General features: G+C 33.9%; 1 protein-coding gene across 1 annotated transcript in view; it reads left to right on the top strand.

The window, feature by feature from the left end:
* The window catches only part of ASCC3 (activating signal cointegrator 1 complex subunit 3), a 411,239-nt gene that overhangs the window by 237,838 nt on the left and 145,441 nt on the right, over positions 1-27,960 (top strand). The window contains exons 22-26 of the mRNA XM_056818622.1: positions 6,809-6,963; positions 9,955-10,053; positions 10,442-10,610; positions 16,720-16,940; positions 21,270-21,355. Coding sequence (XP_056674600.1) covers positions 6,809-6,963; positions 9,955-10,053; positions 10,442-10,610; positions 16,720-16,940; positions 21,270-21,355 — 730 coding nt within the window. The remainder of the gene's footprint in view (positions 1-6,808; positions 6,964-9,954; positions 10,054-10,441; positions 10,611-16,719; positions 16,941-21,269; positions 21,356-27,960) is intronic.

Raw genomic sequence — 27,960 nt, 5'->3', positions numbered from 1 at the left:
AGGATGATCATTTAGAGTCAACATCCCTAATTATATTCATTCCTCGATCCATGTAATCAAGCAGTTGTTTTCTTTGGTGTTCCTGCTCTCACAGTTTTGTGTTCTTTCTCTTAGATCCCTCCGAGATTTTCAGGATCACTGTACTACTGCCACTAATGGAGAAGTCCATTACATTCGATTGTACCACAGTGTATCAGTCTCTGTGTGTAATGTTATCCTGGTTCTGTTCTTCTCAATCTGCATCAATTCCTGGAGGTTGTTCCAGTTCACATGGAAATCCTCCACTTTATTATTCCTTTGAGCACAATAATATTCCATCACCAACATATACCACAATTTGTTCAGCCCTTCCCCAATTGAAGGGTATCCTCTCGTTTTCCAAATTTTTGCTACCACAAAGAATCCAGCTATGAATACTCTTGTACAGGTCTTTTTCCTTATTATCTCTTTGAGTTATAAACCCAGCAGGGCTATGGCTGGATCAAAGGGCAGACAGTCTTTTAGCATCCTTTGGGCATAGCTCCAAATTTCCCTCCAGAATGGTTGGATCATTTCACAACTCCACGAGCAATGCATTAATGTCCCAACTTTGGCACATCCCCTCCAGCATTCATTACTTTCCTTTGCTATCATGTTAGCCAATCTACTAGATGTGAGGTGATACCTCAGAGTTGTTTTGATTTGCATCTCTGATTATGAGAGATTTAGAACACTTTTTCATGTGCTTATTATTAGTTTTGATATCTTTATCTGAAAAGTGCCTGTTCGTGTCTCTTGCCCATTTATCAATTGGAGAGTGGCTTGTTTTGTTTTGTTTTTTTTGTACAATTGGTTAAGCTCTTTATAAATTTGAGTAATTAGACCTTTGTTAGAAGTTTTTGTTATGAAGATTTTTCCCCAATTTGTTGCTTCCTTTCTAATTTTGATTGCATTGATTTTATTTGCACAAAACCATTCTAATTTAATGTAATCAAAATTATTTATTTTACATTTTGTGATTTTTTTTTTCTAACTCTTGCTTGGTTTTAAAATCTTTCCTCTCCCAAAAATCTCTCCCAAAAATCTGACATGTTTACTATTCTGTGTTCACCTAATTTACTTAGAGTTTCCTTCTTTATAGTCAAGTAATTTACCCTTTCAGAGTTTATCTTGGTGTAGGGTGTGAGATGTTGATCCAAATCTAATCTCTACCATACTGTCTTCCAGTTTTCCTAGCAGTTTTTATCAAATACTGGATTTTTGTCCCCAAAGCTAGAATCTTTGGGCTTATCATAGACTGTCTTGCTGATGTTACTTACCTCAAGTCTATTTCACTGATCTTCCCTTCTGTCTCTTAGCCAGTACCATATGGTTTTGATGACCACTGCTTTATAATCTACTTTGAGGTCCGTGACTTCAAGGCCACCTTCTTTCACATTTTTTTTTCATTCATGATTTCCCTGGATATCCTTGATCTTGTTTCCTTTCAAATGAACTTTGTTATGTTTTTTTCTAATTTAATAAAAACGTTTTTTGGTAGTTCAATGTGTATGGCACTAAATAATTAAATTAATTTGGGTAGGATTGTCATTTTTATTATGTTAGCTGTTCCTACCCATGAGCAATAGATGTTTTTCCAATTGTTTAGATCTAGTTTTAATTGTGTGGAGAGTGTTTGGTAGTTGTGTTCATATAGTTCCTGTGCTTGTCTTGGCAGATAGATTCATAAGTATTTTATATTGTCTAGGGTGATTGTAAATGGAATTTCTCTTTCTAATTCTTGCTGCTGAACTGGGTTGGAGATATATAGAAATGCTGATGACATGTGGGTTTATTTTGTATCATGCAACATTGCTAAAGTTGTTGATTATTTCTACTAGCTTTTTAGTTGATTCTCTAGCATTCTTTAAGTAGACTATCACATCATCTGCAAAGAGTGATAGCTTGGCTTCCCCATTGCCTATTTTAATACCTTCAATTTCTTTTTCTTTTTTAATTGCTACTGCTAGTGTTTCTAGTAAAATGTTAAATAATAGAGGTGATAATGGGCATCCTTGTTTCACTCCTAATCTTCTTGGGAAGGCTTCTAGTTTATCCCCATTGCAGATGATGTTTGCTAATGATTTTAGATATATATGGTTTATTATTAATTTTAGGAAAGGCCCTTCTATTACTATGCTTTTTAGTGTTTTCAATAGGAATGAGCTTTGTATTATGTCAAAGGCTTTTTCTGCATGTATTGAAATAGTCATATCATTTTTGTTAGTTTGCCTGTTAATATAGTCAATTATGTTGCTGGTTTTCCTAATATTGAGCCATCCTTGAATTCCTGGTATAAATCCTACCTGGTCATAGTGAATTACCCTCATGATCATTTGCTGGAGTCTTTTTGCTTGTATTCTATTTAAGATTTTTGCATCTGTATTCCTTAAGGGGATTGGTCTATAATTTTCTTTCTCTGTTTTTGACCTGCCTGGTTTTCGGATCAGTACCATGTTTGTGTCGTAAAAAGAATTTGGTAAAACCCCTTCTTGGCTTATTCTGTCAAATAGTATAGTATTGGGGTTAGTTGTTCTTTGGATGTTTGATAGAATTCATTTGTGAATCCATCTGGTCCTGGGGATTTTTTCTTTGGGAGTTCTTTGATGGCTTGTTCAATTTCTTTTTCTGATACAGGGTTGTTTCATATTCTATTTCTTCCTCTGTTAATCTAGGTAATTTATATTTTTTAAAATATTCATCCATAGCACCTAGATTGTCATATTTATTGTCATATAATTGGGCATAATAATATTTAATGATTGCCTTAATATCCTCTTCATTACAGGTGAGGTCTCCCTTTTCATTTTCAATGCTGTCAATTTGGTTTTCTTCTTTCCTTTTATAAATTAGATTGACCAGTATTTTGTCTATTTTATTGGTTTTTTTTTTCAAAGTACCAGCTTCTAGTCTTATTTATAAAATCAACACTTCTTTTTACTTTTAATTTAATTAATTTCTTCTTTGATTTTTAGAATCTCTAAATTAGTCTTCATCTGAGGATTTTTAATTTGTTCACTTCTTAGTTTTTTTAATTTGCATGCTCAATTAATTGACCTCTGCCCTCCCTAATTGGTTAATATATGAAATCAAGGATATAAATTTCCCCTTGAGTACTGCTTTGGCTGCATTCAATAGATTTTGAAAGTGTGTCTCATCATCGTCCTTTTGTTCAATTAAATTATTAATTGTACCTATGATTTGTTCTTTGATTTTGGACAATCATAGTGTTTAATTTCCAATTAATTTTTTATTTGCCTCTCTATGTACCCTTACTAATTATTATTTCCATTGCATTGTGATCTAAGAAGGTTGCATTTATGATTTCTTTTCTTTTGCCCTTGTTTGCAATGTTTTTTGCCCCAGTACGTGGTCATTCTTTGTGAAAGTACCATGTGTTGCTGAAAAGAAGGTGTATTCCTTTTTGTCCCTATTCATTTTTCTCCACATATCTACTAACTCTAATTTTTCTAAGATTTCATTTGCTTCTCTTTCATCTTTCTTATTCATTTTTGGTTTGATTTATCTAGTTCTGATATAGGAAGGTTCAAATCTCCCCCTCAGATAGTTTTTCTGTCTATTGCTTCCTTAAGCTCTACTAGTTTCTCCTTTAGAAATTTGGATGCTATGCCATTTGGTGCATGCATTTGAGTACTGATATTTCCTCACTGTCTATACTGCTTTTTATCAGGATGTAATTACCTTCCCTATCTCTTTTAACTAGATCTATTTTTACTTTTGCTTTGTCAGAGATCATGATTGAGACTCCTGCCTTCTTTTTGTCAGTTGACACCCAGTAGATTTGACTCCATCCTCTTTCTTTAACCCAAGTTGTGTCTACCTTCCTCATGTGTGTTTCTTGTAGACAGAATATTGTAGTGTTTTGGTTTCTAATCCACTGTGCTATTTGCTTGCATTTTATGTATAGGCTCATTCCATTAACATTCAGAGTTATGATTACCAGCTGTGTATTTCCCAGCATTTTGATTTCCACTCCTAGTCCTGACCTTTCTTCTTTCACTATTTCCTTCTACACCAGAGTTTTGTTTTTAATCAGTTCCCCTAGTTCCTACCTTTATTTTACTTCCCTTTTTACCCCCCCCCTTCTTGTTCCCCTCCTGTTTTCTTTACAGTCTTTTTAAACTACCCCCCACCCTCGCCCTCCATTGTATTACTTTCCTCCCCACCAGTCCATTTGTTACCCTTCTATTTCCCTATTGGGCAAAAATCAATTCTCTGCCCTAATGTATTTGATTGTTCTTCCCTCTTTGTATCATTTTCAATGCACGTAAGAATTGAGTATTTCCTATCTCCAACCTCTTTATCCTTCCAGTGTATCGATGTTCTCCCCCCCTCCTGCCATGTGCTTCATTCTGACATTTAAATTTACCCCATTTTGTTTCTTTTCCCATTTCTCTTAGTATTTGGCTCTTTAAAAAAAAAAAAAACTCTAGTTTTTTTGTGTATATATATATATATATATATACATACACATACATACATACATATATATTTATGCATACACATATCTATATACAGATTTATGTCTTCACTTTTCATCCTATATAGTTTGTCACTATTCCCTCTAACTATACATCTTCTAGCTAACTAGGTGATAACAACAATTTTTCAGAGTTACCAAAATCCTCTTTTCTTGTAGGGATACATATAGTTTTAACTTATTGGGTAGATTAAAAAAAGTTTTTTTTTTTGTTTCCCCCCCACCCCTTCTTAATTATCTTTTGAGGATTCTCTTGAGTTCTGTGTTTGGGCATCAAATTTTCTGTTCTGGTCTGGTCTTTTCTTTACAAATGCTTGGAATTCTTCTATTTTGTTAAATGACCATACTTTTCCCTATAAGTACAGAGTCAGTTTTGCTGGGTAGTTGATTCTTGCTTGTAGACCTAGTTCCCTTGCTTTCTGGAATATCATATTCCATTCCTTTTTTGTCCTTCAGTGTAGATGCAGCCAGATCCTATGTTATCCTCATTGTAGTTCTATGGTATTTGAATGACTTCTTATCAGCTTGTAATATTTTTTTCTTGGTCTGGTAGTTCTTGAATTTGCCTATAACATTCCTGGGTGTTGTCAGTTGGGGATTCAGTACAGGAGGTGATCTGTGGATTCTTTCATTCTCCACTTTTCCCTCTTGTTCTAGAATATCGGGGCAGTTTTGTTTTTTTTGATAATTTCCTGTAGGATGATGTCTGTCCAGGCTTTTTCTTTTGTCATTGTCTTCCGGTAGACCAGTGATTCTTAAGTTGTCACTCCTGGAACGATTTTCTAAATCTTCTGTTTTGTGTATGAGGTGCTTTATTTTTCCTCATTTTTTTTTCATTCTTTTCATTTCATTTTATGGTTTCCTGCTGCCTTGTGAAGTTGCTCGCTTCTAATTGTTATATTGTGGTTATTTAAGAGTGAATTTCATCCCTGCCTTTTTGGTCATCCTCCTTCTGATCTGATTTTCTTTAGAGATCATTTTTCATCTACTTTGACTCTATTTCAAGCTGATTAATTTTGGTTTTCAAGATACTATTTTTTCATTTTAGTTCAAGTGCCTCTGTTTCTAGATGACTTATCTTTTTAAGTTCCTTTTCCCCGGTGTCTTCAGCCTCTCTTAATGGTTATTTTGAATTGTATTTTGAGTTCTTCCAAATCCTGTGTCCAGTTCGCTGGAGTTTCTGTGTTTTTGCTTGTTGTTCCTTGATCCTCCTCTGCTACAGTTGTTCTTTGTTCATTGCTTGGATAGCAGCTGTTGATTGTAATTTCTTTTTTCTTTTTCTGTTGTTTGCTCATATTTGCACCATCTTTTTCCCCTGTAGTTTCCTGTAGTCTTGCTCCTCTCATTATGTGCTGGATCTCTAAATTTGATCTCGTCTGTCAACCTTCACCCTTGAAGCTTAGCAAGCACTCAGAGCAGTCTTTTAAGTTGAGTCCAGTAGGAGGGTTCTTTAGCTCTGTCCTCTTGTTAGATTTGGTTTTCATTCCCCTAGGAGCATTTTGTTTATAGTTGGTGAGGAAGGGTTTTCAGAGGCCTGAACGTTCTTTGCCTCTAAGCCGCCATCTTGACTCATCCTCTCATGATTCAACTATATTAAAACTTTTAAATTTTCACCTTTGGAAGGCCACTTAATTTTTCTGAACCTCAGTTCTTTTTTTAATAAGATACAAGTATTAGGACTTATATAGCATATGTCATAGTTTAGATTACTATGAGGATCAAGTGAGGTAATATATGTAAAAAAGGTATAAAAATTTAAGACACTTATCCTTCACTAAAGCCTTATTCTGATGCCTCATTGTGGTATGTAAGGGATTCTGAGTTTTCAAAGATTACCAGGAGGACACAGGTTCTGACAAGCTTAAGAAAGGGAAAGCCTTCAGATAGGAGCACAAGAAGTGATTATATACAACTAAGTTCAGAAAGATTGATCACCAAAGGGTGATGATTTTTTTAGCCATAAGAATTTAGGACTATCAGAGCAGTCCTTTTATTTTTCCCTAACCAATTCCTTCTCTTAAGCTTCAGAAAAGGTTGTTTCCAGACCTTGTATTCTTTTTTTCAAACTTCCCATACCTCCAGCATCCTCTCTAGCACTTACCTCTCAGGAGGATCTTATCTTTATCTCCTGATTCACTGATATGAATCTTTTCAACATGAGCTCCCTCTTTTCCCTTGGTCTTAATCTCAAGCAATAAAACTGCCTTTTCTAAAATTCCATTCACAGGTCAGATTATATTTTTTTTTCCTGTAAATGTACATTTAATTCTCTTACTATTTACTCCTTAGGTCACATGCTGCATCATGTGAATATTGGACTAAAAGTCAAGCAGTGTGTCCATCAGATTCCTTCCATTACACTGGAAGCAGCCATCCAACCCATTACACGCACTGTACTCAGAGTAAGACTGAATATCTGTCCTGACTTCAAGTGGAATGATCAGGTATGACCAGAAAACATCTACCTACTATAGTTATTGAGGAAGATTGCATTTAACTTTCAAAAAATGCTTGTCACATTTGCTTAATAGTAGTAATAACCTAAGTTAAGATGTGAACATACAAAGCTCAATGAGATAATTACCTAGCTATAGGGAAAGGTGGCATTTAAGCTTAATGGTATATGTTAAACTTCTTTTTGCTTTTACTAGAAAACCAAAAGAAGGGATAGTTTGTAACCAGCTGTTATCAATCTGACTGATCTGTTTCATGGTGTTGGATTATTATACTTTCAGGAAACCAGTATAAATTTAATGTTAACTTGAGAATTTTGCCTAAATTTTGTATTGGCCTAAGAATTTTACCATCTGGGATTCTGTTCTTATGTCATAAGTTTGATCTTGGACCCTTTCTAGGCAGATTTTAAAAGAAATCTTTGTAATGTCCCAGGTCTACTCTAGTCCATCTTCCTCATGGTGGCACTAGATGCAAAGAATTGACCTAAGATTCAGAGGCTCAAAAAGGCCATTTAAAGAGAAATAAAGGACTTAGAAGGGATTTCTATTTTTTTCTTCTTTTGGTCATGCCATATTTTCACAATAGAAATCCATACTACACATTACTTTTATTCCACACACATGGCCTATACAAGTTATAAAATGTTCATAACCCCTTTAATTCCCTGAGTGCTTCTTTCATGCCTTTGCTCCTCATTCATTTCTTCAAGTTACATAGTTCTGCTTCAAAACTCTAGGTGATTTCCGTATTTTTTAAATGATTGTTTCTTATTTATGAAGATTATAATTATTTCATACATCAAAAGTATTGAAATAAGTTGTTTATATACCAGCTTTTAAACATTCATTTAATGTAGGGGGGAAATTGATGCAATACAAATGTTCAGTTCTTATTTTCTTAACAAAAACCTCTCATTTGTTTTTGTAGACTAACATACATATTTTCCCATATATCTTACTTATATAATCCAGATTTTCTTTTTTTTAATTTAGTATATTTATTTAATAAATCTAAAAAAACATTTTAAAATGTATTGCCACTTTTTTATAACTTCAGTAAACTCCAGTTTCCTAATCAAATCCTACATGGAAATTATAGAAAAACAAAACCTTTTTTCAAATATTTAAGATAATAGGAAGTACATGTCTATTATGAATTATTTAAAAACAAAAAATTCCCAAACTTTGCAAGTGAACTTGAACATTAATTGAATTTGGTCATTAATTTAGGGCTCAGAAAATTGCTTAACTTTTTTATGCTTTGGTTTACTCATCTATAAATACATGTAAAATTATATTAATTCTGCCTCTCAGTTCATGTAAAGAACTCTTAATAAAAATCATTTAAAATCTTTCTGCAAATATAAAATGCTAAACAAATACCAACTTTAGACAGCATTGATTTCTTCTCCCCACCCCCTATTTCTGCATGTAAATTGAATCAAGGTTGAGTTTAAAACAGTAGGAGGTAACCTGCTTATTTAAGTTGCTATAATATAATTTTTATTGGGTGTGGAACTGTCCTCTTTTTTTTTTTATCTTTACCCCACATCCAAAATATTTTCATGAATATTTCTTCAGTTAACCTAAGTGTATTACCTTGTCACTTTGAACAAGTCACCTAGAGCAATGGTATCGAACTCAGATAGTAACAAGTACTACTGAACTAGCTAGATGGAGCAGTGTTTAGAATGCTGGGCCTGGAGTCAGGAAGACCTGAGCTAAATTCTGGCTTCAGGCACTTACTAGTTGTGTGACCCTGGGCAAGTCATTTAACCCCGTTTGCCTCAGTTTCCTCAACTATAAAACTAGTTGGAGAAGGAAATGGTAAACCACTCCAGTATTTTTGCAAAGAAAACCTCAAATGGAGGCACAGAGAGTTGGACATGACTCAAAACAACTTAAGAACAATAAAAACAACTGCTAAATTGTATGTAAAGATTCTCTAATAGCTACATATTAACTTAGAAAACCACATATTAGTATTATTGTTTTCTTTTATATTTTTATTTATTTTGTCAAGTAATTCCCAGTTACTTGTTAATCTGATTCAGGCTACTCTTGATAGATTTGTTGGTAAAGGCCATGGGGCTGTGAATTTTGGTACCTCTGATCTTGATCAATGATCTCCAGAGCAAGAGTTCTAGATTTTGAGATCTTCCAACCAGAGTATGGAAAGATGAATTGCTTCTACCTTCCTGCCATAACCAATTGGGTGGATTATTATCAACCAAAACTCATCTATTAGGATCTATCATTTTCTTATTCTGACCCCTCCTTCTATTCTGACCTGGATTTTTCCCCTCAGTGTAATTTATAGGCTGAACCACAGTCTCTAAGTATATGCCACAGGTGTTGTTGGGAAAACCCAGCTCTCCCCCACATACTAATTCCTATGCCTCAGATCAATAGAATTTTGTGGCTCCTTATTGACTGAAATCAAACAAAAATTCCTGTTGCTTTGCATTTCAAATTTGCATTTAGAAAAAAAAGGCATCTTTTTAAAAAAAGAAATTCAGTTGGATATCTATATTAATCAAAGTATCTAAATATTTTGCCAGCATAATCTGTTACGTATGAGTCCAATATATTCTCCAGGTTTTTTATAGGAATGTGAGCTCCTAAAAGGCAGGTATTGTCTTTTGCATTTTTTTTATTTCCAAGACTTAACAAAGTATCCTGGCAAATAGTAGCTGCTTGGCAGATGTTTATTGACTGACTGTTAATTATTTTTAATGAGAACAAAAAGATTTTTGTACTGTTTATAAGTAAGCATTTAAAAATATTTACTTAATCTTTATCCTTTTGTTTCAGTTTTATGCCTGCTTTATAATACATATATATTGGCATATAATGTGATTTCTAAATTTAATGGAATTTTCTCCTCCCTTTTAAAATTTATTATACACTTAATAATCCTTCCCTATGTATGTCTACTCTAACATTTAAATTTTGTCTAGTGACCTTATTTTTCTCCAGGTGCATGGTACTGGTGGAGAACCCTGGTGGATTTGGGTAGAAGATCCCACAAATGATCATATTTATCATTCAGAGTATTTTCTCATTCAAAAAAAGCAGGTAAATGTAGAGAACCTTTCACATATTAGACATGTAATTCATAGACTAGCATAGAAGACAGGAATATATGCTTGATACATTGCATTTTCTATCTTTTATCTTTTTCTCTTCCCTTATATAGTTGAAATTTAAACTATAAATCATCATTTGTCTAATCATGGTAGAGTAACAGGCATTTTATTATGATGTTTAATCTGATTAATTCAGAAAGTCAGAATGTGGTCTATATAGTTTATGAGTGTGTGTGTGTGTATGCGCGCGCACGTGTAAAAAGAAAGAATGAAAATGAGAGACAGAGAACATTTTTACTTAGTTGATTTTTAGAGTAGCCTGCTATTTTTAAGATACTGTAAAATCCAAACTCATCAAAAATTTTTTCTCATATCAGGTCATTGCTAAAGAATCTCAGTTGCTGGTATTTACAATCCCTATTTTTGAACCTCTACCATCTCAATATTACATTCGGGCTGTTTCTGACAGATGGTTAGGTGCAGAGGCTGTATGTATCATCAACTTTCAACATTTGATTTTACCAGAGAGACATCCTCCTCATACAGGTAACTTTACCATAATTTGAATTTATAATTTTTAGAAAATTATTGCTTCAATTAATTTCATTTGATTTTTATTGTATATAAATTAATATCTATTATGTAGTCATTTTAAAATATCATTTTCCCTTATTGCCCCATGTCTTAAAACTTATATTTGTTTATAATTTAGTGAACTTAAAAATAGTATTTTGACTTGGTGGTCTCAAAAAATTTTCAAATTTCTGTTGTAGAAAAATCTTTCATTTTTGTGTATCTGAGATCTTGTGTAATCCTGAAGAGTTCTTGATCTCATGAAACCTACCATAAAAATGAATTAATGAATGAATTACTGTTTATTAAATACTTATTGTCTGTCAAGCACTGTCTTAAGCATGAAGTGATAGAAACAATAATGGCTAAATAGTCTTAAGGAGACTCTCTTATAGTCCAATAAAAGAAAATTCAGTCGCAGGGCAGATGGAATGACCTAAGAGTAATCAGAAGGGGAAACAGCAAGGCTCAGGTAGTCTTCAGTTACGTCATCCAGACAGATAACAATGCCCCAGGTATGACTGGTGGAGAGTGTCTGAGGGCCCTAAAGCTAGGTAAATAAGAAGGCCTGGTAGTCTTTCATCTCTATGGTGAGAATAGAGTTGATAACTTTAGTCTTATTCAGACCAGGTAATCAGTCGAGCAAGGATGAGCTCTAGGTGGACCTAATAAGGGGAAAGGGTGAAGGAAAAAGAACACTCTCCATGGTGGCAAGTCTTTCTACTCTTGGCAGTAAGTTAAGTGACTGAGAGAGAGGTCAAATGAGGTGTTATCTGCCTTTTTGATTATGCATTAATGTGAACAATTCCTGTGGTTGCTAATATTAATTTCTTATGTATTTTATTTAAATTAAGCAAATGAAATAAATGTTTTTACATGAATGTTAATTCAGTATGGACACACCATCAACTACTTCTGTTATTTTTCAGTAACTGATTATCTTTCCACTGTCAGTTTGTTGGAGTTTTGTTTTTTTTACTTCATATATAATTTACAATTATAACGATAATTGTAATGTAATTATAATTGTAGCTTAAAAGATAATTGTAATATAGCTTAATTAAGAATGGAGTGTAGTCAGATGTAAGGTTTATAAGAGAGTTGATGAGGTCAGATAGAGAATTTTGGAGTGTCTCTTGAGAGCATCATTTGAGGAACCACTGCCCAACTTCTTCTGAGAGAGAGAGAGAGAATCAGAGGTTGGTGGTTCCTGGCTTTCCTGCTGATCAGCCTTGAAGACTTGTGAAAGATTTGCAGCATCTTGAATCTGAAAGAGTTAGAAAGATTTTCGGAGCAGAGGTGAACTACTGAGTAGCTCCTTGGAACTCCTCTGGGGGTGTGACAAGGAAATCACTTTAAAAGACTGATATATATTAATTTAAGGTCGCCAAGGAATTCAGCTATGTAATTCCTAAATGAAAACTCAAGTCAGCAGTCAACCTTTTATGGAGTTTAATTACAAACAGGATGAAGAAAGGTATTAGAGATAGAGAGAGAGAGAGGGAGAGAGAAAGGGGAGAGAAGGGAATAGGGCTTAAATACCCCTTCTGTTAGGCTGGGCCAAAAGGCCCAAGCCCTTAGATAGCTGGGGCAAAGAAAGGAGATCAGTCCCTATTACTCACGTGACCAAAATGGAGAAACAGTCTCAGGGGCCTCCACCTCCAGCTTCCTTCAGAGTAGCTTCCTTCAGAGCAAGCACAACCTATCAGAGCCAAAACCTCTCCAACCAACCACCACCCTCTGTCCTCAGACCCCTCTATCTTTAAGGAAACCATCCAAGTTCCCTCCCCTCAGTTCTCACATCTACCAATCACTGTCCATGTCTTCCCTGTGCCAATGGTGGCTCTACCTTAACCCAGGACCGCCCAGAGGTCTGTGGCTTTGCACATGTCTGTTGAAGGTCATATTCTCAAATAATTAAATCTTGATCCTTTGCTACAGCCCTTCCTAAATCCTGTTACCCTGAGTAGGGTAGAGATTGGAATAATTAAATTTTGATCTATGCTGCAGCCCTTCCTAAATCCTGTTAGGATTGAGTAGGGTGGAGATTGTAATTTCCAAGACCTGGTTCTGTCATTCCAAGTATCTCTATTGTATCAATTCTAAAATCAATCATGACTCAAAGAAATTCCTGTTCTATGCTTAAGCATAGGTCAAAGCCCTTTCCATTGCTCAGCAAAAGGTTTCTGTCCTAAAGTAATCTTAAGAAGGGAGGAGGAGGAACCTCCCATGCCAATGGGGTTCACATTCCAATAGAGTTCCCACTATCAATAGGGAATTATTCAAGTATGAAATTTCCCAATGGTGAAATTTCCAACATTTATAAGTCTAAGAAATTTTAAGGTTTACAGGGGCCACTAGAAAGCAGCTGCTGGGAGAGACAGCTTTTGTCCCAAACTAAGAGAGGTGATCCTTGGCCGAAGGGAAAGGAAGTTTGGGAAATTTTTATGTTAAGTTTATAAATTTTGGACATAGTTTTAGTAAGTTAGAAATTATATTTTAGATAAATAGTGTAGTGTATGGAGGATTACCATTTGGTAATAGTGAAGCATTCCCATGAGGGAAAGATTGATGGGAAATTTATGTAGATTTATTAGTTAGTAGGAAATCCCTTATCATTATTTACTTTCCTTTTCCTTTTTGTACAATTATTTATAGTTATAATAAATAGTTTTATATAACTGGCCTAAGTAGTAGTTTTCTTTTAGCTGCTAGAGCAGCCATTTTCCTCAATGGTTAGTTAACCTCAAGAGTTTGTCCACACCAGCAACAACTACTGGTAATAACCATACCAATACCAGTAACCAATACGGGTTAGAACCCCTCACAACTATAGTAGAGAAATTAGAAATATATTGATTAGGTTTGATAAGTTAAGGAATTTTGTGAAGTTGTCCCAAAGACTTCAGAGTGGCTGAGACAAGAAAGAGTTCTATGCATGAGCTTGGAACGTTGAAGGAGAAGGGCAGGCAGAGTTCTGGGAGCAGTGGGTCTCTGACTTCTGAGGAGACTGGCTAATTCAACTTTCACTCTCTGGATATATAACTGCTGGTGATAGGAAAGAATGAACTCTTAAACCATCTTGAAGGTTTTTCACTTTCCTCATTGTGGAAATACATCTGGAAGAACAATTTGTCAGATCTGCTGCTCTGAGAACTGTTTTTGTGAGAGACCAGAAGACTGTGTTCACCTCTGACTCTGAGGGAAACCCCCAGAGTCAAATTTAGCTGTATTGAGATCAGCCATTTTGCTCACTATAACTATAACTCTGGAGATAACCTTAATTAATAGATAATTAAGGATTTAGTTAGTTTAGCATAGATAGTTTGGGATTTCTAGTAAGCATTAAGGAGTCATAGTATAGCTCAGGTGAATTCCTGAGATTTGAAGACTTTGCCTTGCAGCAAAATTTTGTTGGGTGGAGTGATTTAGATTCTTTAGTGATAAGGAGCCCTTTTATATATCCTTTAACAGTTAATATTTATAAATATAAATTATAACTTTTTATAAGAAAGATCTCCAGACCAGTTTATGCACTGAACCCTTAGGAGGGAGACTGTGAATACTTTGTAATCATCTAGCAAAGTATATTACCACAGTATCTTCCTTAATAACATCCTTTATTACCCCAATGTTACACAACACAACACTGAATAGAACTTGAAGTCAGGAAACCTGGGTTCAAATTTCACTGAAGACACTTAATAACTGGGTGTCCCTAGGCAAAAGTCTCTTAACTTTTCTAAACATCATCTGTAAAATGAAGGAGCTGACCTCAATGACCTCTAAGGTCCCTTCCAGCTTGAACTTCCTGAAACATGTTGTAATTAATGTTAGTTTCTAGTTTGCTTTTTTTTTCAAATATTTTTAGTAGGCATCTTTTACTTTACATTGAAGTAGAATACTTGTCAATTCGTATTTTGCCTTATCCTACCCCCCAGCAACTTCATCAGTCTTCTGATTCGTAAGTGTATACCTTCCTGACTTCTTCCCTTTAAAAATATTTTTAAAAAAATATTAAAACCTATCTACTCTGTTAACTGGCAATGCCCATATAGTCCTTATTAAACAGAAAATTGATCATGGGCTTTTAATTAAATGAACATTAATTAAATAAACATCACTTGATTAATAATGGATACTGAAAAATTTAATATAAAATGTTTTACCTTACATCGTGTATCCTATTGGATACAAATCTGGCAAATCAAACCATCTTTTCTGAAGTTAAGCCCTCTAAATTTAGTAGTCCCAATAAATCAATAGAAAGAATTATGAATAGATATAAGCTCATAATAGGAATACATATATATATATAATGTTAATAAAAAGCTATTAAATTTGTATTTTAAACTTTAATTTTTTGTTTATTTACTTTTTTTGAGGCATGGTCTCCTTATCCTGTCAAGCTTATAAGTACAACAGACAGTAACAAACCTTATTACAATATTGATCACTGTAGAAGAATTAACCTCCAGTTTTCCAACCTTGACCAATTCAACATACCTGAAGCAGCCTTGTATGCCAAACTTAGTGTAGACTCAATCAGATTTAGTTCTATTGCTGCACAGGACTCCCATTCTTAGCTTTCCCAACTGTGGTTAAAATAAACTTGCACCAACATACTTTCCTATTTTAGACTTCCTTAAAAATTATTAAATTTTAATATTAAAAATTTAATATTAAATAATAATATAATAAAAAATAAATAATAATCTTTAAAGAAACTTTTACCATGACACAACATAAGACATCTAATTTTAAAATGAGCTTTCAATTCCCTAGAATTGAATTCCCTAGAATCCATTGTAATGAGGACAATAATATTATAGCTGTTGTTGTATCATTTTAATTTTATTTGGGGAATACATTATCAGTTTTTGAATGTTCTCTAGGTTATAAAGCCCCAAAATGAAGATCCAATTTCTGTGTCATTCCATGGATTCTCTGTTTTGTTTCAGTGCTCAGCTTTTCCCAACATTGTACCAAACTGGAAATGGATGACATTACTTGCCTCTTTTTTTTTTTTAATATCTCTGCCTATATAATTGTTTTATTTGAAAATCACTTCCTAGTCCCTAGATTTTGCCTAATTGTAATTTTCTCAATTGTGTGGAATTAAGGGCTGTCCCTAAAGCAAATTTCAGATTTCCATAAATAGATTCTTTCAACTTCTCCCAGTTTTTAGTACATCTACAAAATGAGTATAAGTAGGAAATCGTCAGATCAAACACCAAGCAATGGCATTGTGGATAATGGAATAATACCTTAGTTTCCAAAATATTTACATTAAAGACTCTAGGGTAAACATATCTGTTTATATTTTACATGTATTAATTTTTCATTTCTTTATACTCTCTTTTATGTATGTATGTATTTATGTATATTTGAACATCGTGATGAAAGAAGCAATATTTTGAAACAATATACTCCATTATATAGGAGAATTTATAAATAATGAAAATGTTTTTATGTCTACTGTTAATACTAGAAATTATGTTTTCTGGTATTATGGGAAATAGATATATTAGTTCATCAAGTCTTTTATGTCACATATGAAATTAATAAATTCTCCTTTGGCTTCTGGTTAAAAAAAAATGAATACAGAATATTCTAATGCTTTTTTTGCCAAGCTGAAAAGTCTTTGAGTATGGTACTGGTGGTGCACTGCCTGACCAAGAATTAACTATAAATATGGTGGCTTATCACCAGAATATTGAATTTTCTAGAGTATGAATTTTTAGAAATTTTTAGAAATAGTAACCCATTTTAGGAAGGGAAGATGTTTATAGGTATGCAGAAAATGTTTGCTATACTATATTTTATTGTAAGAAAAAGTAAAATTGAGTAAAAAACTCAAAATATTGACCATGAGAAAAATGGCAGAATTTGGAGACCTATTTCGAGTTTTTACTTAGGTTTTATTTCCATAATGTGCCAGTCATTTTCCCAACATAGAATAATACTCCTAGATTTTCAGCCCTTTTCTTCTCTCTACTGGTTTATAGCTGATTTTTAATCAGATAATTTCTATTTTTGTAATTACTTTTCCCTACTTTGATGACTGTTTACCTTATTTCAGAGTTACTGGATCTGCAACCATTACCTGTCACAGCTTTGGGATGCCGGAAATATGAATCTTTATATAACTTCACCCACTTCAATCCTGTACAGACACAGATATTTCACACATTGTATCACACAGATTGTAATGTACTACTTGGAGCACCCACTGGCTCAGGAAAGACTGTAGCTGCTGAATTAGCCATCTTCAGAGTCTTTAACAAGTATCCCTCATCAAAGGTTTGTTCAAAAGTACTCAGGAGGTTTTTTTTCTTTAAGAATAGAGAATTAAATTTCAAAAACTTAATTTGAAAAGATCAGTGAATCAGTTTACTGATCTTCCAATATGCAAGGGAATTAATTAAGAAAAATTTTGGGGAAATTAAAATAATATCATTAGCAAAAGTCTTTTTCAGAGATAATGTCTACTTACTCCAGTTCCTTTTCTTCCAATTCAGTCCATTTGAGGCCTCCTTTCTCTAGGCATTTTAACATTTTATATTTGTTCATCTGTAGTCCTTCATTAACCCTCATTCTGACTGCTTGGGTAATTCACCTCCTTTTCCAGTCCTGCATTTAGAAATTATTCTTGTTTATGTTAAAAAGATAATTTCTTATGTCAGAGAGTAGGTTAGGATCTTTGAAAGTACTATGTATCTCTTAAGTACAATCCAGATTCCAGAACACTACCTTCCTCTTGAATAATTTTGCACCAATTTCATTTCTTATCTGTAGGGCTTCTTCACAACTTGTGTTATCAACGGGCTCCCCATCCAAGTGTATACAAAAGTTTATACAGTGAGCATTTTTCATCCATTTGATTTTTCCCATGGGTATTGTCAGACCAGTCTCTTTTGAGTAGTAGTGAATCTCCCTGAGGAGGCCTTGGAGTGTTTCTAGGGCTTGCTTCATTCATTCAGCACTAAATATTAGGAATAAAAGGATTCATTAGTAGATTTCATTATCTCCTGGGACTTAACTTTTCTTTTCAAATTTTGCACAGGTGATAACACTGCTTAGTGAAATATGTGAGTAATATTGATGGTAATTTCGTAGACTTGGTATTTCAGGGTTTTGAGAGTTACTTGATACACATAGATGGGAATAAGACCAGCAGGCCCTTCCAGGTCCAGAAAGCTTTATGACTCTTAGACCATGGATTAGAACATCAAAGATATGGTTTATTATTATTATTCAAAATGTAGGAGGACAGGAGGATTATGAACAAAGGAATCCCTATTCTATGAGTTCTGAATACTCCTCCCACCTTTCCTACAAGTCTTACAAAAGACTATCTTCCTATCTTCAAGCTGCCTATTTATTACACTCTGTCTAGGAAACCAACTATATAGCTACCTGACCTAACTAATCCTCCCAAATAATATTTGGATAAGTTTATAGTCAGAGTAGTAGCTTTGAACTCTTGGTGAGTTCAGCCCACTTCGGCTTGGGCCCAAGATGGCTTCAAGCCTTTCCACCTTCAGTTTACTGAGAACACGGGCTCAGGACTCAGGAAGACAGTTAGTTGGTAAAATTAGGAGACAGAGTTGGTAGGATCTTAATAACAGGATATGTACCTTCGACTCCACAGGGAAAAGGTAGGCAAATTCCCACTTGACTCAAGACAGGCACATGCCACAGGATGTTACCTCCCCAAGTTCTCCCAGGTATAGGAACCAAAAAGCCCCAACTATCTCACTATATCCTTTCTTATATCTTCCCCACACTCTAGAATAGGGTCCTTATAGTTCTGTGGCATGCAGCAAGTCCCTCTTTGCAAATTTTCCTGTCTTACTCTCTATTAGCAAACCCATTTCATTCTTTTTCTTCCTATACTTGTACTTTAGAGAGCATTTATTTCCCTATTTTTTGCATCATGTGATACTAATAATCAGATGGTCATTCAAATTATCTCTGCCATTACAATAGGGCTTCATTTCCTGAAGCTTAATCAACATTTTTTTAAAGATGTAAGAATACCAGCCACAATTTCTTCTGGTCATTTGATGTCTTCTGCTCTTTTACATATTTTGGAAAATGAATCCCTTAGTTCTATAGCATATATTGCTTCTATATGTACTTTGTATAATTAAAACTTCTTTACCCAACTTCATTTTCTTAAGCGCCCTTTCATTTTCATATAATCCATATTCTACTGAGATAGTGGAGGGTAAATGTGGCAGATTTTCTGTTATTAGTAAGATAAATGGATTACTATGGAAATGTTGGCAAGATCCACTCTTGTTTTTTTTTCTTCCTTAATTTCCATTTCATCTATGGGGCGATCTGACTTCTTTGGTTTCACACTAAGCTTTAAATAAAATAGTTTCCCCCTTAAGAGATCTTTACTATTTTATGAAGAAATTCTGCTTCTAACATCTTCCTTCATAATATTTTGCAAATAAGTTTATTTTCTAAACTATTATTGCTTTTAGTTTTCATACTTCTTTGCCTGGCAAGATCAGGAGTTCCTAGCCAAGAGAGGAATTGTAATTCCATTTGAGGTACTGATAATTTTTGCCTTACAACATACTATAAAACCAACCACCAACATGTTGTTTCTCTTGTTAGGTCTACAAATCATCCTATTTTTCATTTGCAAGTGTTATTACCATTCAAATTTCTTTTGATTTCATCCATAATGAAGATGGTTATATTAATTTAATTAACTTCTTCCAGGAGTTTTAATCTTTCACCAAGCATTTATGAAATGCCTACTAGGTGCCAACTACTTTTCTAAGTTCTGTGATACAGAGACCCAATCAGTCTATCAATAAATGAAATCAGGTGTCATTCTCAATGAAATTACATTCCATACAGGGAGACAATCACATACATAGCTTAGACATATGTCATAACAAAATAATAATATGTTATTGGAGTAATATTATTGGCTTATTGGATCAAAAGCATATTTAAAGTGATATTTATAGATGTTCTAAGTACTATAAGTTAATATCTTTTAACAACTCTTTTCTACTACTATATCACCGTCATTGTAAAAATTAAACAGGATCACAGAGAACTCTAGGATTCATTTTCTTTGCTTCATGATTTTCCATATCCAAGAGATTTATCACCAAACTTCAAACCCACTGGTAAAGAGTATGTTCATATTTTGGCCTTTCTACAGAAAGGATATTCTCTCTTTGGGACAATAATTGAAAGTTTTCCAGCTGTGAATATAATGTACATTATTTGCTATTGGCATAGTCTTTGAAAACCCATTGCCATTTCCTTGCTACAGTAAGTCTTTGGTGTATAACTTTTTTTTCAGGTGACAAAAACATATACGTAGCTATCCTAATTTAAATGTATAGAACTCTAAATAGCTTTTAATCTTTTTGGTTTGAATTCATCTTACTTGTAAAAGAGAAAAAATTTCAGGCTGTTTGACTAAACATGGGCCAGCAGAACTTAAAAGGACTTATATCAACAAAAAGCACAAGACATTTCATCTTCTTAATATGTAGTAGCAGGAAAAACTATAGTGAATCTCCAAATAGTTCTTCCAAGTATACACTACACATTCCCTACTTTTATCAACACTGCACGAGAAAGTCAGAGTATTCTGTTCCAGTCACTTTCTGCTAGAAGAAACTCCATCATAGACAGCAACCTTTAACATTCTTCTCTATTTTTTTTACCATGCAAAGTTTACCATACAGAGTTTAGCATCCTGTGCATCTCCTTATATTTGCATTATGCTTCATGAATATTAGATTAAAAAGAAAGTGTTGTTCTTGTTCTTAACTTTCTTCAAAAATTTAAAATATTTCAGAACTTAAGCTAAGACTATCTGACTTTAAATTTGAACATTACAAAAATTCTTGGAATGCTTTCCCCATTTATCTGTTTTCTAGCTTCCCTGATTTGCTTCAGGTCTTGTCTCAGTTCAAGATAGACTCAGCTTCAAGAAGACTTTTCTGCGACTCCTTAATATTAATGCCTTCCCTTTGAAATTACTCCCACTTTATTCTGTATGTATCTTGTTTGTATATACTTGTTTGCATGTTGTCTTTTAGACTATGAATTACTTGAGAGTAGGAACTATTTTGTATGTTATTTTGTATCCTCAGTGTTCAGCAGTAGGTAAGTTTTGGAAAAACTCATTTTACTTTTGTTGCTTAGTTTTTGTAGCAAAATGCACAAAGATTCAAAATAAAAATATATATTAGGTGTTTAATATGTACGTTGACCAGAAAAGTGGTTTGTAGTAGTAGCAGTAATAATAGTTACAGCAGCGGTAGCAATAGCAGTAATAGTAGTAGTAACTAACTTTAAAGTATTTTTTATTAAAAATATCCAAAAGAAAATATCTCAAATGACACACTTTAATAAAATATTTTAAGATAGAAATATTCTTGTATATTAGTAATTATCTTAGAATCATTCTCATTTGATACAATTTGAATACTTTATTGACTCTCATTGTAGTTGAGATTTATATGCCTTATTTATTTATATGCCTTATTTATATGCCTTAACATGAAAGATACATTCTAAATTATTTATGGAAATATTAAGTTTATTTAATTTGATTTGCATGAGTCTTTGTGTTTTGTTCAGGCTGTCTATATTGCGCCACTGAAAGCTCTAGTACGTGAAAGAATGGATGATTGGAAAGTTAGAATAGAAGAAAAACTTGGTAAAAGGTAAGTCATTGGTTTAACTCAAGATACAAAATATATATATATATTTTAAACCCTTACCTTCTGTCTTGGATTGGCTCCAAGGCAGAAGAGTGGTAAGGGCTAGGCAATGGGGGTCAGTGACTTGCCCAGGGTCACACAGCTGGAAAGTGTCTGAGGCCAGATTTGAACCTAGGACCTCCCGTCTCTAGGCCTGGCTCTCAATCCACTGAGCTACCCAGCTGACCCCTCAAAATATTTTTAATGGTACAAGAAATATAGCAAATGATAGAGTTGGAGAAAGAACACCTTCAGGATTACTGTAATAATCCAGGTATATTCAGTACCATTTTAAATGATCAATATTCTCTTTTTTATTTTTTTGAAGAAAAATAGTACTAACAAATATTAAAAAATGATAAGAAAATTATTCCAAAATATATACCCTATCAAAAAAAAACAAAGGAAAAATATTTTATGCTTTATTTCTTGTGTTTTCTCTTCTCTGCTGTAAGACGTAGGGAAAGACATTGGGTAGTACCCAAGTGCAATATGCTGCAGTTTATCGTAGAGCCCTAGTTCTAGAAAAGGCAAAAGTTTAGGGCACCTAAGTGGTGAAATGGACAGAGCACCAGGCCTGGAGTTAGGAAGACCCATCTTCTCATATCAAATCTCAGACACTCAGTAGCTCTGTGACCCTAGACAAGTCAGTTAACTCTGTTTCAGTTCATCATCTTTCAAAATAAACAGAGAAGGAAATGACAAACCACTCTTAATATCTTTGCCAAGAAAACCCCAAATGGAGTCCCAAAGAGTTGGACATGACTGAAAAGCAACTTTACAACAAGGTAAAAGTTTGGTAATTAGTATGAGAAGAGGCAATGATTGCATTGGAGAAAAGATGAAGATGGTAAGCAGAGCATAGGAAGCATGATTAGGTAGACCATAAGGTGAACTTCAGAGAGATATGAGGGATATAAAGAGCTTCAGTAGCTGTCCCTATAGAAATGATATTAAAATCCATTGGAGATAATGAAATCGCTAAGTATAAAGAAACAAGAGGGGAGTGCCCAGGAAAGAATACTGAGGGTTACCAACTTTTAGGGGTCATGATAAGAAAATTGATCAAGCAAAGGAAACTGAAAAGGAATAGTTAGACAAGAGAAGCAGGTGAGTAATTTTTTGAAAAACTAGAGGTGAGAGCATTCAGAAAAGGCTGGTCAGCAATGTCAGATGCTATAATAAATTCAGGAGGATGAAGATTGAGAAAAAAACAACAGATAATGGTAATTAAGAGATTTTTATTAATTTTGAAGAAAAACATTTAGTTGAATGATAGGGTCAGAAACCAGTTTTCAAAAACTAGAAATTGAGCGAGAAGAGTTAAGAGTTAAGAAAACAAAGCTTAGAAGATGGAAGAAACTTAGGCATGTCCAAAATCATCGGAAAAGGAATCAGTATATAGAGATTAATTGAAGGGGTAATCTGATGGAGGAGACTGAAGAGCCAGGATCAAGATATTGGCTTGATGGAGAGAAAGGCAACTTCTTCATCAGAGTAGAATAAAAAAGAGGTTAGGGCCCTTGATGTCAGTTGATCTTAAGAGATATATGAGAGAAGAATGACCTCTTATTAATAAAGTATGAGGTGACATCCATCTGCTAAGAGGCTGGGGAAGAAATGGAGGGCAAGTAGGGTGGGAGCCATGATGACAGAAAACGTTTGAAATAGTCAGTAGGGAATATAAGAGAATCCTTTTTACAATTTTCTTTTATATTCTGCTTTCTTTTATATTGAATATTAAAATTAATATGATTCTATTCTTCTTGTGGGCCACTAAATAAATAGACCACATTTATAAATAGTCTAAAAACTACATTTCCTTGAGTAATTTTTTGTACTTTTCTTCTCCATCCCCTTAATGCTCTGCCACTATTATAGCAACAACTACACAAGGATAAGGGTCATCTTATATTTTTCTTCCTTTCCTGAGAAGCCATGATCCAAAGATTCTTCTCTAAGTGATCATCCTATTAGTCTAAGTATTGCTATTCTTTATTGGTCCTGGAAAAATAGATAAAATATGTATCATGCCTCACTTTTTTTTTCCTCAGGCAGTCTTATCATCCCTGCACTGGTTACACTTTACTTCCTTCGCTATCATGACTTCTCAGGGAACTACTTTAATTCTATACTTTATTCTTCTGTCTAGTTCCTTATCCCTTTATCCTGGCAAAGATTTTGCCCTTTCATCAATGCTCAGCACTGTATTACTCCTATCTTCTGCTTCCTTCACTTTTAGTCACATGCTACTTAAAAAAGCTATAGAAAATCATGAAACCATGATGATCAGATCCACTACTAATTCATGTGCATAACAACTGAAAATTTGATTTTACACTCTTTTTACTGAAAAATTTGAGGACATTCTTCAAGAACTCCCTCATCCTCTCTGCTTTCATTTAACAAAACTAAGGAGTTTTTTGCCTCCATCCTTTCCTTTACCTGCCTCATTGAAGAGGTGGCCCTTTAAGAAGAAAGTAAATGTATTACCTATGGAACAAGCATTCCAGAGAGCACCATGGAAGGGATAGATAGCTGTAGATAGAAATATTGGAATTTAGGGGGGGCTTACTCATTTTAAGCTCGTAGTCCTATAAAACCTCCAAATCCTTTTAGATAAACTGTTGTCTAATCATACCTCTCCCATCACCTGCTTGTGAAAGTTGACTTTTTGAACAAAGGACAGTCTGATATTTTTCCCTATTAATTTCATCCCATTCAATTCAGACCATTAAAATTTTCTTTGGATTCTCACACTTATTCCATATTAGCTATAGTTATACTATAGTTTATACCATAGTTAGCTGTACTTCCTAGCTAGTTTTCATGTGAAAATTTACAAACCATATCATCTGTTCCTTTAATAGAATCATTGATAAAAAATGTTTGATGGCATAGATCACAGGAGCACTTTCCTGGAGACCTCTTTATAAGTTAACTTAGAACCATTAATTACTGAAATTGGCTATTGCCATAATTTTTAATCTATTTTTTATACTACCATCTACCATTTCTCCAATCTTTTCCATATAAATACTCTCAGGCACTTTATCAAATACTTTGTTGAAATATAGGTAAACTGTATTTATATTTGTGCAGGTAGGCATGGGAGGGAGGCAGTGGGGGAGAAACTAATCTTTCCTAAACTGCCAGTATAGTTTCTCTGTCAAAGAAAGGAAAAAAAGTTTGCCTGATATGACCTATTCTTACTGAGTCAGTGCTCACTTTTTTTAAATAACTTTTTCTTTTTCCAGAGGTTTATTAGCCATCTCTTTAATAATATGTACAACAATATGGACAAGAATGAAATTCCAACTCATTGACCTTTGGTTTGCATACTATCTTTCCTTTTTGAATATTGTGGACATTTAACCTCCAGAGAAGATACAAGAAAAGATTGGTGACTTTGAATTCATTTAGAATAGCTAAGTAAGGGAAAAACTAGGTAGCACAATAAATAGAACACCAGCCCTGGAGGCAGGAGAACTTGGGTTCAAATGTAACCTTAGACAAATTCTGGATGACCTCTAGACAAGTCACTTAACCCTAGTTAACTAGCCCTTACCCCTCTTCTTCATTAGAATCAATACTTAGGAATTAGACATGCAAATTAGTAATCTAAAAAGTGAACAAATTAAAAATCCTCAGATGAAAACTAAATTGGAGATCCTAAAAATCAAAGGAGAGATTAATAAAATTAAAAGCCAAAGCCAAAGAACTATTGATTTAATAAATAAGACTAGAAAGTGGTACTTTGAAAAAAAAAAAACAAATAAAATAGACAAAGTACCAGTCAATCTAATTTAAAAAAGGAAAGTAGAAAACCAAATTGACAGTATCCAAGATGAAAGGGGAGACCTCACCTCTAAAGAAGAGGAAATTAAGGCAATCATTAAAAATTATTATGCCCAATTATATGACAATAAATATGGCAATCTAGGTGATATGGATGAATATTTACAAAAATATAAATTGCCTAGACTAACAGAGGAAGAAATAGCCTACCTCAACAACTCTGTATCAGAAAAAGAAATTGAACAAGTCATCAAAGAACTGCCTAAGAAAAAGTCCCCAGGACCAGATGGATTCACAAATGAATTCTATCAAACATTCAAAGAACAACTAATCCCAATATTATACAAACTATTTGACAGAATAAGCAAAGAAGGAGTTCTACCAAATTTCTTTTATGACACAAATATGGTACTGATTCTAAAGCCAGACAGGTAAAAAACAGAGAAACAACACTATAGACCAATCTCCTTAAGAAATATAGATGCAAAAATCTTAAATAGAATACTAGCAAAAAGACTCCAGCAAGTGATCATGAGGATTATTCATTATGACCAGGTAGAATTTATATCAGGAATGCCAGGAAGAAGGTTCAATATTAGGAAAACCATCCACATAATTGGCCATATTAACAAGCAAACCAACAAAAATGACATGATTATTTCAGTAGATGCAGAAAAAGCCTTTGACAAAATACAACATTCATTCCTATTGAAAACACTAGAAAGCATAGGAATAGAGAAGGGCCTTTCCTAAAAATAATAAACAGTATCTATCTAAAACCATCAGCAAACCTCATCTACAATGGGGACAAACTAGAAGCCTTCCCAATAAGATCAGGAGTGAAACAAAGATGCCCATTATTACTTCTATTATTTAACATTGTACTAGCAGTTGTAATTAGAGAAGAAAAAGAAATTGAAGGTATTAAAATAGGCAATGAGAAGATCAAGCTAAGATCCCAGCTTCTGGGACCAAAATCCAGTATTTGATAAAAAATCTTATGGGAAAATTGGAAGACAGTATGGGAGAGACCAGGTTTGGATCAACATCTCACACTCTACACCAAGATAAACTCAGAATGGGTAAATGACTTGAATATAAAGGAGGGAACTATAAGTAAATTAGGTGAACAAAGAAGAATATTCATATCAGTTCTTTGGGAAAGGAAAGATTTTAAGACCATGCAAGAGTTAGAAAAAAATCACAAAATTCAAAATAAATAATTTTGATTATATCATATTAAAAAGGTTTTGAGCAAACAAAATAAATGCAACCAAAATTAGAAGGGAAGCAACAAATTGGGAAACAATCTTCATAACAAAAACCTCTGACAAAGGTCTAATTACTCAAATTTATAAAGAGCTAAACTAATTGTGCAAAAAAAATCAAGCCATTCTCCAGTTGATAAATGGGCAAGGGACATGAATAGGCAATTTTCAGATAAAGAAATCAAAACTAATAATAAGCACATGAAAAAGTGTTCTAAATCTCTTATAATCAGAGAGATGCAAATCAAAACAACTCTGAGGTATCACCTCACACCTAGCAGATTGGCTAACATGACAGCAAAAGAAAGTAATGAATGCTGAAGGGGATGTGGCAAGGTTGGGGCATTAATACACTGCTGGTGGAGTTGTGAATTGATCCAACTATTCTGGAGGGCAATTTGGAGCTATGCCCAAAGGATGCTAAAAGACTGTCTGCCCTTTGATCCAGCCATAGCCCTGCTGGGTTTATAACTCAAAGAGATAATAAGGAAAAAGACCTGTACAAGAGTATTCATAGTTGCACTCTTTGTGGTGGCAAAAAAATGGAAAATGAGGGGGTGCCTTTCAATTGGGGAATGGCTGAACAAATTGTGGTATATGTTGGTGATGGAATACTATTGTGCTCAAAGGAATAATAAAGTGGAGGATTTCCGTGCGGGAACTGGAACAACCTCCAAGAGTTGATGCAGATTGAGAGGAGCAGAATCAGGAGAACATTATACACACAGATTGATACAGTGTGGTAAAATCGAATATAACAGACTTCTCCATTAGTGGCAGTGCAGTCATCCTGAACATCTTGGAGGGATCTAAGAAAGAATATCCACATCTAGAGGAAAAACTGTGATAGCAGAAACACCAAAGAAAACAACTGCTTGATTACATGGGTTGAGGGAGGAATATGATTAAGGATGTTGACTAAATGATCATCCTAGTGTAAACATCAACAACATGGAAATAGGTTCTGGTCAAGGACACATGTAACACCTAGTGTAATTGTGAGTCAGCTATGGGAAGGGGTGGGGGTAGGAGAGAGAGGGAAAGAATATGATTCTTATAACCAAGGAATAATGTTCTAAATTGACTAAACAAAATTAAGAAAAATTAAAATAAAGGGGTTGATTGAATTAAAAAAAAAAGAATCAATATTTAGTTTCTATTCTAAGACAGAAGCTAAAAATGTAGTTTAGGTTTTTTTTTTTTAAAGGATCTGTAAGTGTTCTCTTCTTTGTGAATTAGGATATCAAATATCTAATCTCCATTTTGTTCTCTCTATACATGTCAAAGAAAAAAAAACAAAATAAAAATGATTTAGTTTTTCCATATTCTCACTTTTTCAGATATGACCATCCCTTCTGGTCTAGGCAATAGTCCTATCCCTTCTTCAGGCATCTTCTTTTCCCTGACATAACTTTTTTTATTTTTTAATTGTTCAAATAATTAATTTAGAACATTTTTCCATGGTTACACGATTCATGTTATTTCCCTCCCCTCCACACTTTC

This window comes from Monodelphis domestica, chromosome 2, assembly GCF_027887165.1.
Source record: "Monodelphis domestica isolate mMonDom1 chromosome 2, mMonDom1.pri, whole genome shotgun sequence".
Lineage (NCBI taxonomy): Eukaryota > Metazoa > Chordata > Mammalia > Didelphimorphia > Didelphidae > Monodelphis > Monodelphis domestica.
The sequence above is the reverse complement of the archived record's forward strand: the minus strand, read 5'-3'. Positions and strand labels throughout refer to the sequence as shown.